The sequence below is a fragment of the Pelodiscus sinensis genome, chromosome 26, assembly GCF_052426305.1.
Source record: "Pelodiscus sinensis isolate ZL-2025 chromosome 26, ASM5242630v1, whole genome shotgun sequence".
NCBI classification, from domain to species: Eukaryota; Metazoa; Chordata; order Testudines; family Trionychidae; genus Pelodiscus; species Pelodiscus sinensis.
This window is the reverse complement of record NC_143077.1, coordinates 11,828,346-11,840,177: the sequence shown is the minus strand read 5'-3', so window position 1 is coordinate 11,840,177 and position 11,832 is coordinate 11,828,346. Positions and strand designations below refer to the sequence as shown.

At 52.7% G+C, this 11,832-nt stretch overlaps 1 protein-coding gene across 1 annotated transcript; it reads left to right on the top strand.

The window, feature by feature from the left end:
* The first annotated feature begins 5,982 nt into the window (after nucleotides 1-5,982).
* Nucleotides 5,983-10,537, top strand: POU3F1 (POU class 3 homeobox 1). The gene is made up of 2 exons (XM_075908633.2): nucleotides 5,983-7,539; nucleotides 9,928-10,537. The coding sequence occupies exon 1, from the start codon at nucleotides 6,022-6,024 to the stop codon at nucleotides 7,135-7,137; it is 1,116 nt and encodes a 371-aa protein (XP_075764748.2). The 5' UTR covers nucleotides 5,983-6,021; the 3' UTR covers nucleotides 7,138-7,539; nucleotides 9,928-10,537.
* The last annotated feature ends 1,295 nt before the right edge of the window (nucleotides 10,538-11,832 follow it).

Genomic DNA, 11,832 nt, shown 5'->3' with positions numbered 1-11,832 from the left:
GTAGCTGAAGGGTATCGATTGCCTTGGCTACTTGGATCACAGCATCTCCCACCCCTGTAAATTTCCTCACTGTGAATTGTTTCCCAAAGGATTGGTCGCTGTCTGCTGTTGCAAGCTTCCACAAGGCTATTGCCTCTCTCTTCTCAACTGTCAGAGCTGGTCTCATTCTGTATTGCTGCACCTCAGAGCGGGGAAAAGCAATCTGCCAACTTCCATGAAAGTGGCCTTATGCATGCAAACAGTTTTGCAGCCACTGTTGATTGTCCCATAGCTGCATTACTATGCAGTCCCACCTGTTTGTGCTTGACTCACAGCGCCAGAATCGGCGTTCTGCTGTGTCAAGAGGCTGGACTGCCACCAACATCTGCCAATTGCTCCACTCTAGTGCTTCACACAAGTGTCTGTTCATGACCTCCTCGAATCCCTCCTCGCTCTGGCAGCTCCTGGCTAGACTCCGGATATACTTCAGCATAGAGCATGTGATGTTGGCTATGAGTGCCATAGCACTTTGCAGCTGAACAGGCTCCAAGTTTGCCCTACTATGGCATCTGCATGGGTAACCAGGGAGAAAAGGGTGCTAAACGATTGTTTGCCATTGCTTTCAAGCGTCCAGTTCTGGGCTTCCCATTAAAGAAAGGATGTGGATGCACTACAGAAAATCCAATGAAGAGCAACAAAAATGATGAGGGGGCTGGAGCACATGACATCAGGGTCGTGTCCAGACTCAGGGGTTTTTTCGGGAAAAGTAGCCTTTTCCCGAAAAAACTTCCCCTGTGTCCAGACTCAAGCCGCGTTCTTTCGAAATTATTTCAAAAGAACGCGGCTTTTCTTTCGATGGCGGTAAACCTCATTTCACGAGGAAGAACGCCTTCTTTCGAAAGTTCCTCTTTCGAAAGAAGGCGTTCTTCAATGTAAAGAGGCCGTCTTTGAAAGAGAGCATCCAGACTCGCTGAGTGCTCTCTTTCGAAAAAGCGGATTTCTCTTTCGAAAGATCCGCCTGCAGTCTAGACGCGATCTTTCGAAAGAGGCTCTTTCGAAAGATGCTTTCGAAAGAGCCTCTTTCGAAAGAAGCCTGCAGTCTAGACATAGCCCAGGAGAGGCTGAGGGATTTGGCCTTATTTAGTCTACAGAAGACAAAAATGAGGGGGGATTTGATAGCAGCCTTCAACGATCTGAAGGGCCGTTCCAGAGAGGATGTTCTCAATGGGGACCGATGACAGAATGAGGAGTAATAGTCTCACGTTGCAGTGTGGGAGGACTAGGTTGGATATTGGAAAAAATCTATTTCCTTAGGAGGGTGATGAAGCACTGGGACGGGTTCCCTAGGGAGGTGGTGGAATCTCCAACCCTGGAGGTTGTTAAGTCCTAACTTGACAAAGCCCTGGCTGGGATGGTTTAATTGGGACTGATTCTGCTTTTAGCAGGGGTTTGGACTCGATGACTCCTGAGGTCTCTTCTAACCCAAGGAGATTCTATGAAGGGAGGGGAAGGAGTGGAGTGCATTATGGGACGCTGACAACATGTACCCAGAACCACTCTCTGCACTGACTTTGTCCCATCAGGCATTGGGAGCCTAACCCAGAATGCAAAGGGGGGTTGGCAAGAATTAAAGGATAGCTACCCACAGTGCATTGGTTAACTACTAGGGACTCCTGAACTAAAAGAAAAAGCAGGCTTTGCTTGACCTAAGCAGCATGCTTCAGTTTGAGTGAGTCAGTGTTCACAGCCTGGATTCCAAATGGACACATTCGGAAACCTCATTCATTTGACTATTGCTGTATAAGGTTTAAAGCCTGATGTACCTGGCTCGCCTGAAAGCGAACAGAATTATTCCATAGGAGACCGGTTGTGGAGGAACGCTTCCATTCACACAATCTTCTCAATATCGATACATGCACAAACGAAGGAGAAAGATTCCATAGCTCCTGTCACTTTCATGTCAATGTATGAAATCTAATCAGAAATATAAAACAATACCTGTAACTGTGATGTGGTGTATAAAGCAATTACACTAATTCTTTCCCAGGAGATAAATATGCAGTTCTATGGATGAATACAACACTAACTGCCATAGCAACCTAGCAGAAACAAAAATTTTCAGGGAGAGGGAGAGAGAGCCTACGGTGCTACAGGTTTAGGCAGGGAGCCAGGCAATGGGAGGAGAGTAAGAGAAAGACACAGGAGGCAAATCCTGTTGGCCTAAGGTGCTGCAGTTTAGGCAGGGAGCCAAGCAGTGAAAAGGGAGCAGGGGAAACACACAGGAGGCAAATCCTGCTATCCATTCCCAGGCACAAGAGCTAAAGTCAACTGGGAGCAGTGAGAGCTGTGCCTGTGGATGGAGAGGCTAGCCAGCTCCTGAATATGTTTAAATGCACTGCTCCAGGAAGGTGTGACCACACGCAAGGAGCAGAGTTCAGTGAAACATTCATAAGTGATCACATATACATCATGAATAGTGATAGAAATGAAGCCTTGTTAGTCTGGTGTAACAAACAAAAAACAGGACTATGTAGCACTTAAAAGACTAGCAAGCTAGTTTATTAGGTGTTGAGCTTTCGTGGGCCAGACCCACTTCCTCAGAACAAATAGTGGAAGAAAATTGGCACAACCATATATACCAAAGGAGACAATAAAAAAAATGAACACATATGAAAAGGACAAATCAAATTTCAGAACAGAAGGGGACATTTACCTCCCCTCCCATCCCCCTTCTGTTCTGAAATTTGATTTGTCCTTGTGTTCATTTTTTTGATTGTATCCTTTGTTATATATGGTTGTGCCAATTTTCTTCCACTATTTGATATGAGGAAGTGGGTCTGGCTCACGAAAGCTCAGCACCTAATAAATCATCTTGTTAGTCTTTTAAGTGCTACATAGTCCTGTTTTTTGTTTCACATATACATCATGTGTCGCTTCCTTTTTCAATGTCCCCTCTGACAGCACAAGGGCTACCTTATGACTTCCTGCTGCTGCCCATCACTAGTAGCTGGGCCTTTTCTGTACAGAGCACTGAAGTGATGGCAAGATTTCTTAGTCTTACTAAGTTTCCAGCTCTCCCATCTTTTCAGATTATTTAAAAAAAACAATCAACTCTGCTGGGAGTAGAATTTCTGGGCTGTAGTTTTTAGGGTGTGATGGTCATTGCACAAGTGAGAAAGCAAAACTGATTTTATAATTTTAATTCTTTTATAAATTGCTGGGCATGTTTTCTCCTACACAGATAGCTTTTCATAGAAGTGTCCCGTGCAAATATTCAAAATTCAAGCTTCAAAAAATTCAACCATGATAGGCTACTTACAGAAGTCATATGGACTTGTTGCTCTCTCTTGATTGGACTATTGTATCTCATAGAGAGCCTTGGCTGTGAATTTGTTACTGCAACGAACCAAGCAGTTCAAGATTCCATCCCGTTGACAAGTCTAACTTGACATTCATTTTTCACAAGTGCTGGTAAAACTGGAGCCCCTGAATGTCTGCAAAAAGTCCACAAACAAGGGTCATGACCCTGTGCTTTTCACTTGCAATGGATTCGAGCAGATCTGGCCAGGTCCCTGCCAGTTGCTGCGATTAGGATTACAGCCACAATTTGCACCTCTCCCCAGAACCGCTCTCCGACTGGGAGCAGGGAAAGGTTCCAGAGCAGTGACTGGGGAAGCCGCTCCAGCCTCCTGCACTGCAGACACCCCTCTCCAGCAAGGCGCGGGAGAGACGCGCGGAAGCACGAGTCCCTGGAAGGAGCCGGCAGGGGGCGGGGCGGTGCCAGAGGCTGCGAGTACCGGGCACTTTCTCCGCCAAACCCACCGCAGCATCCGCGGAGCTACAGCCCCGTCGGGCGTCCCCAGGCCGCGCCGGGGCTCAGCAGCGCTGAGCCTGGGGCCCGGCGGACCAGTGCCAGGCTCTGCCGCCGCCCCGGGAGCACCCCGGGTCCCGCTGAGAGGGACGGTGGGTTCATTACCCCCGCTCTGGGCGCTGTTCCCCGGGCTGTGTCCGCACCGAGAGCTGGAGCAGCTGGATGGAGCCCCTCGGGGAGGCTGTCTCCAGGCTCAGCCGGGCCCTGGCTGGAGCCGCGGGCGGGGGAGACGGGGAGATTCCTCCCTCAATCTGAGCCCTCAGTCCGGCCCGGGCTGTACAGACTGGTCCCTGTCCGCCCCGCCGGGCTATAGGGACCCGTCCTTGCCCCGCCAGGCCCTGCGTATCCGCCCCTCTCGGCCCGCTGTGCCGTATAGGCTTTGTAGTGAGCAGCCCGCTGCGAACACAGGTGCTGATAGTGGGAGGGGCTTGCACCCCAGACAAAGCTGCATTTGAGTGCAATGGCTCGCAGCCCCCCATTCCCATTGCTCTACCCCCCGCCCCCCCCCACACACACCCCAGTATCCCGCGCCCGGCTCCCCTACTCCCATTAGCGCCACCAGCCGCGGGCTGTAGGACCCGCCCGCTCCGGCGCTGGCTGCCTGACCCCGCGGGAACAGATTTCAGCCACGGAGCCGGGAGGGGTTGGATAGCGAGGGTCGTCCGCAAAGTTCCGGGCAGGCGGGGCCACCTGCTCCCGGCCAGCCCCGAGGCAGACCCAGCGCCCGCTCAGACGGGGCGCAGCAGGGGAGCGGAGCCCGAGCTTGTTCCAGCCGGGAGGCGCTTTCGCAAGGCAGGGACCCCCTTTCCTTGGGACCGACCGGCGGGATCCCTCCTGCGGAGCTGAAGCCGCCGAGAGGCCGAGCTCGGAAGGCTGCAGCCGGAGGCCGCTCCGCCGGGCATCGAGGCCATCTCCTGACCCTGGCTACTGCCGGGCGAGGCGCAGCAGGTGCCGCTTTGGGCAAGCGGGGGAGGCCGGGAGTTCCACAGGGGCCTTCCATGGGGCTCTGGGCGCCTAGATCCGCTCTCCATGGCAACCGGCAGCGTCCTGGGGCGATGCCCCTGCGCCACACACGCCCCAGGCCTCACAAAAGGCAGCATCTGGCCACTTTAAGCAGCGTTGCAGCCGGGCCCCGGCCAGACTTCGCTGGCTGAGCACGCCCCTTCGGGTGGCTGCAGCGGGGGCAGCTGGGCCAAAGCCCCCAGGGCATTCGCCCTGCCCGTGCTCCCTGCTGGGCTGCGGGCAGCTGGCTTGCCCGCCCCCCTCCTCCAGCTGAGGTTTGCTCGCCGCTGCCCGCCAGTGCCCAGAGAACATCTCCATGGCACAGAGACCTCTGCCCGCCCCTTCCCGGGAAGGGAACCCCCGGCCCGCTGGAGGCCGGTGCACCTGCGCAGGGCTGCTGGTAGGCGAGTCTACTACATGCGGAGCCCTGCGCGCTTGGCGCGCGCCGAACCGAGGGGCAGAAGCAGCCTCGAGCGTCTGGCTCCCCTGGGGCCGGGCACCCGGCAGGGGGGCCGGGGCCGCTGGGAGCAGAGAGCGCTGCTTCGGCCGAGTTATGGGGATGCTGGACCCGCATCCAGCCTGCCCCGGAGCGAGTGGCTGCGACGGGGCCTCCGGACCTCGGGGTCCGTTAAGGCTCCTCGCTCCGTCCTTCGCCTGCCAGCCCCGCCAAGGGAGCAGGGATCTCCCCTTCGCCCGGCCCGGGGTCGGGACAGAGCGAGTCTGCAGCCTCCCCGCTCTCCTCCGCACGGGCCGGAGCCCCGGCCAGGCCGTGCCCCCAGGCACTCGCCGGAGCGGCGCAGCCCCGCAGCAGGTGCCCCCCAAACCCCCTCCCCACGTGGCGAATTGCAAACCGGCATGAATGAACCGCCACCCGCCAATCACAGCCCGTCCCGCTGCCGAGAGCACGCGGGCTCCCCGGCCCAAGCGCATCCCCCGGCCAATCCCTGGGAGCCGCCCGTTCCCAGTCCTCCAATCGGGGAGGGAGGCGTGAGGAAGTTCCCCGCGCCGGGGGCACCCTATGAAGGCGAGGAGCCGGCTGCCAGTCCCGGCCAGCGGAGCCAATGGGGCGCGGGGGGGAGTGGCCGGGAGCCCGGCACCCACCGGCGCCCTGCAGCCTGGCTCTAAAGCGCAGCGCTCCGCCAAGTGCCCTCAGTGAGCACGGGGGAGCCATGGCCGCCACAGCTCAGTACCTGCCCCGCAGCAGCCCCCTGCTGCACCCCGACTCGGACCGCATGCACCAGGGCACCACCTACCGCGAGGTGCAGAAGATGATGCACCACGAGTACCTGCAGGGCTTGGCCAGCGGCTCCGGCCACCCCATGAGCCTCAGCCACCCCCAGTGGCTGCCCAGCGCCGGCTCCGACTGGGGCAGCGGCTCCCACCTGGGCCAGGCCGAGCATGGCAAGGGCAGCGTGCAAGGGGCAGGCCGGGAGGAGCTGCCCGGCGCCTTCCACCCCCGTTCGCACCTGGTGCACCAGCAGGCGCCCGGCAGCCACGCCTGGGCGCAGGGCGGCGGGCACCACCTGGCGCCCATGTCCCCCACGTCCGGCAGCCACCAGCCGCTGCTCTACTCGCAGCCTGCCTACACCAACCTCAACGGCATGCTGGGCCCCCCGGCGCCGGGGCTGCACCACGGCCTGCGGGACCCCCTGGGGCACGAGGAGGCGGCCGGGCTGCACGAGCCGCCGCTGGAGGCCTCGCCGCAGCACCTGGGCCACCCGCCGGAGCACTCGGACGAGGACGCGCCCAGCTCCGACGACCTGGAGCAGTTCGCCAAGCAGTTCAAGCAGCGGCGCATCAAGCTGGGCTTCACCCAGGCGGACGTGGGGCTGGCGCTGGGCACCTTGTACGGCAACGTCTTCTCGCAAACCACCATCTGCCGCTTCGAGGCGCTGCAGCTCAGCTTCAAGAACATGTGCAAGCTCAAGCCCCTGCTCAACAAATGGCTGGAGGAGACCGACTCCAGCACAGGCAGCCCGGCCAACCTGGACAAGATCGCGGCGCAGGGCCGCAAGCGCAAGAAGCGCACCTCCATCGAGGTGGGCGTGAAGGGCGCCCTGGAGAACCACTTCCTCAAGTGCCCCAAGCCCTCGGCCCACGAGATCACCTCGCTGGCGGACAGTCTGCAGCTGGAGAAGGAGGTGGTGCGGGTCTGGTTCTGCAACCGGCGGCAGAAGGAGAAGCGCATGACGCCGGCCGGCGGCCCGCACCCGCCCATGGAGGATGTTTACGCACAGGCGGACACCTCGCCGCTGCACCACGCGCTACAGGGCTCCGTGCAGTGACTGGGCGGCGGGGCCGGGGGCTGAGCGCGCCGGGCAGGGTCCGCGCTGGAGTTTACAGTGGGGGGCCCAGGAGCCAGGGACTGCGGGGGAAGCCCCGGCTGGGGCAGAAGGGGCCGCGCCCGGCCCCCGCCAGGTATCGGACACCCGCCGAGCGGTCCCTTCCAGCCCCTCCGGCTCGAAGTCGCGCTCGGGACTTTTTTTCGGTTTCGGGCCCTGGGATGCAGAGACTCGCCTGGCGGCGCGTGGGAGACGCTCCTTAATTTATTCCTCAGACTGGTTCGCAATTGAATTTGTCTCTAATTTAACTCGCTGTATTTATTTGACTTCCAAAAAAAAAAAAAATACCGCGCGCTCCAGAGCCCCGCGGCTCTGCAAACGCCGCGAGAGGAGAACTAGCCAAAGGTTTGAGATCTAATTTATTCTTCGTTTGCTCCCCTGTCACTGACACTGTCTGCTGGGGCGGGGGGGGGGGCCTCAGGCCGGGATGGGGGGGCGGGACCTGGTGCCAAAGCTCCCCGTCTCAGCCTCCCCCCTTACTGCCGGGGGGGGCTGCCTGCGCCCTCTCGTGCCCTGCAGGGGGGCGCTGCCGGCCCCAGACCGCCCTCCAGAGGGACACGAGCACCCTCGTGTCCCCCAAATCCCTGTGCGGGACGCTAGGGAGCCGCGGGGGTGGGGAGTTGCGGTAACTTGCCAGCCCGGCTGTAAATATGTGAGATATGTACACACGTGTCCGCCGCTCCGGATCCCCGCTCCTTCCTCGCCCCAGCCGGTTTTTTACACGGACTGATTCCGAGAGGCTATTTTAATATTGTTTCCCCTCCCGTTTCTATTTATTGCTCGCCGCCTCCCCGGGGGCAGGTTCGGCTCCGTTCGCTCGGCAGCGCCTGGGTTCGGGTTTGGGGGTCTGGTTTCCTACTCGCAGAACACTCTGTAGCCCGCGCCAGTTCCGTTTCTATTTATGTTGATAGTCGATATTTTATTACGTGCATAAACCATTCCCCCAGGAACCGGTCTCGTGTCTTCTTTGCGGGCGGCGCGGCCCCGGCCCGAGATGCTGGCGTGGGGTTAGGGGCGCTGGGCTGGGTACAGCCCAGCAGGGAGGCAGCCCGGGGGAGGCAGGGGAGTGCCTGGCCCTAGCCGGCAGGACTCCCTCTTGTCCTGCATCCCAGTCAGGTGGAGATGCCCGCGGCTCCAGTCTGGGCAAAATCGGCTCCGTCGCTGCAGCTGCTCTGACTTTTTTATTGTTTTTTCATCCCGGTGGAAAGTTGGAGGCGAGTTTGCAAGGGCCGTGCCCAGCGCCTCGCCTGGCTCTGCCAGTCTGTTCGTAGCAGCAAGGGCGCCCGGGGGTGAGCCTGGGGCTGCAATTGCTCAAAGGCAAATCAACCCCACTGGGGCGCAGAGCGGGGCGCTTGGCAAGTGTCTAAACCTGTAGGGGAGAGCCGCTGATTCCCCGTGGGGGGACTTAATCCTAAACCCGGATTTCAGGTGTTTCTTTCTGGGGCAAGGGGATGTGACACTTTTGAGATTCAGAATCCATGTTGACTGGCTGCCTAGTTCTAAAATCACCCCCCCTCCCCTCTTATGAATGAAGTTATAGGCAAAGTTTTGCCAAAATCTCTCTCCATTCTGCGGTGTGTGTAACTTGCTAGTGATGCTACAGCCGCTGCGGGAACAAATATAAACCCAAGACCTTTAAACAAATGTATGGCAGCTCTGAAACTTAGAAGGGTCTTGGGAAGAGATGAGCTGTCCCTACAGGGAATCTCAGGAAAAAAGTATAAATGCTGTACTGCAATATACATTGCATGCCCCCAGTTTAGGGAAAACAATCTGGTCTAATTTGTTCTTCATAAACTGCATTTTTCAGTTCCATTTCTATATTCCAAAGGTTTCCTGATACAAAAGGTAGAATTTTTTTCTTAAAAGGTGTGTATTATAATTGCCTTCCACATCATATTTGCTATCAGTGCTGTCAGAGAGGTACAGAAACAGCCAAAGGCATGTGTTACCCAAGACAGGGAAAACTGTTTTTGTTTTAAATGGCTATTTTGGTAATGTACATTTTACCTGAAAAAGGAGACAAAAATCCTGTTTACTTTTCGTTTATCATAGACTTATATCGGAACATAAAATGTTATTAATTTATTTTAGAGTTCAAAGACCTGTGATTTCATTTTCAAATTCAGCGTTCTAATTTTTTGTTTTAAGTTATTGTCTTTGTTTTCAGATAACTCAAAGATGTGAAAAATCTATTACTCATGTTTACATTTGTCACAAATATAGTTCATCAACATTCAGTATTCCTGTTAATTACACTTCTGGGAAACTCCATCTTTGTGGCTTAGGCATTTATATTGTGTGTCTGCGAACACTTATGTACACACATGCAGAGCTTTAAAATTTATAACACTGATGAAACAGCATAAATTGTATTGCAGTGCTACGCTTATCCATTAAGATTCATATGCCTTTTTTGGAATATGGAATATAAGCAGAAAATGTTTTTAAAATATTTTTTTCACCTTATATTACAGAAAATAATAAATATGCAACAATGTAATATACAAAAATTCCATTTTAGCACTTAAACTGTGCTCTTATAGTTTTGATTCCATCAGATCCTTGTATATAGTGTCATATCCTAACATTTATGCCTATTCCAGGGTCTAGAGAATACTTAAATTATTTCAGTCTCAGTATATGTAGAAGAATTAACTTGTTTAAAGTCTGCTTTCTCTTGGAATTTGTGTGGAAAAGTCACATAAGTGGATTTTTTTTTTACTTTCACAGATCTTTTGTTTCCAGCAGCATTTGTATGTTGAGAGAACTTTTGAAGCCTGTCTGTGGAACTCATACACTGGAGAAATGTTTAATCGCGTAAAGAGGGTAAAATGTCAGATACTTAATTTTAATTTGCTAGAAAACTTCCTACCTACAGTCTATAATGTTTGACATATTGCGAACATTGCTACTTGACTCTGGAAGCATTTTGTGAAACAGCGGGCATAAAAGGAATTTTTGTTGACAATCGGGAATTGCTGTATGCCAGTTCGCAGATTTTTTTTTAAATTTTTTTAGGTATGAATAATGCAGTTTGCACCCAACATGAAATTTTCTTTTTCTACAGAAATCTTCTGCTTGGTTTTATTGTATTTTTGTGCCTTCAGTGTTTAGTTTACAGTAACAAGCCTGTTTGTGACATTTGCCTGAGCACTAATGCATTTGAGAACAAATTATCCTATTTTCTCTGTCACTTTCCAAAATGTAGTTTTTGTATATTGGCTAATGCAAGGGGTATTGATAGCTACAGCTTTCCAACTCTTTGCAGCTGTTTTGAATTTTTTTAATTTAAAAAAGTCACGATGGTGGCTGATGATCAGACTAAATATCCTGTTTAATACCCATAAGTTAGCTCACCAGAAAATGGGTTCACTTTTACAGTACAAATAATGCGGTCTTCTGCAGTGTTTGCTAGTTTAATAAATCCTTTATAGCAACACAATAATACAAAAGATTGTTTAAAAAATCAACACATATAATTAATAAAGCATTTTGTCAGCTCTCGTTACATGCTCCTGTACTTAATTTCTTTCTGCTTATGTGACCATTTCACAAAAATGCAGACACTTGCAGCTCAGCAACATGAAAACAGGATGTAGAATTTAAAAAAGTTTGAGTGTGTGTTTATAAAATTTATCATTTGCTGAGCTGGTGCGATGGATTGGATTCCACACACTCATCAGAAATAAAATAACAGTAATTAAAAATATTTCAAACCAGGTTATCCAAAATACATCATGCAATTATGGAAACATTTCCAAATTTCAATTCATTTTACAGCTTCTATTTTTTTCTCTGATTCACCCCCACACACTTGCTTTTACTTTTGGTGTCTTAATGCTGAGGCCATTTTTAGAAATCTTTTGTTTCATCTAGCTTCTTGTTTGTTTTAAATCCTAAAGCAAAAAAGGGAAATGAGTAAAAGAGAGAGAGAAATTCCAGTGTGCGGCATACAGGAAATCTTTCCCATTTGCATGTAGGGGTTGATAGTACAGAATTATAAGCCAATGTCTCTGTGTAGCAGGAGTCTTTCTTCTTTTAACAAGCCTGTGTAGCAAACAATATTGCATTGCTGTTTAAAAAAGAGGGGGCAGTTTTCACATTGCATTCCCATAATGGATAAGATGTGAACAGAGTTCTGCTGGGGACGAACACCCTTGGGTTGTTTGGTTTGTCAGAATGTATCAGGCGCTTGCAGCCCCGCTGCACAGTGCTCTCATGCTATTGCGCAGCAAAAATAAGACACTTTATTTGTGCAATTCTATAATGTTCAGCCCTTTTCAAAACCAAATACCCCAGGGTTTGCCTCGATCAGAAGAACAGGCCGGGAGTAAATCACAATTAGAGTGTTGGGGGATTTTGGGGGAGGTTTTAACCTCAAGCCAGAGTGTTAATACCATTCAGTCCGATACACGGACATAATGCAGGGAAGGATGGGGAGGTAGTTTTCATAGGTAAGAAAAAGTACAATGGTAAGAACGTGGTCCTGTACCAACAGGTGTAAAGGGAACTTAGTCTACGCCCACAGGCTGTGATGGGGCCACTGTCTATGTGCCCAGAAAATGGGAGGTGTTTCCATTGCACCCGCTTTCAAACTCTGTTCTAGTCTACACAGGATTGTGTGGCACTGGCATG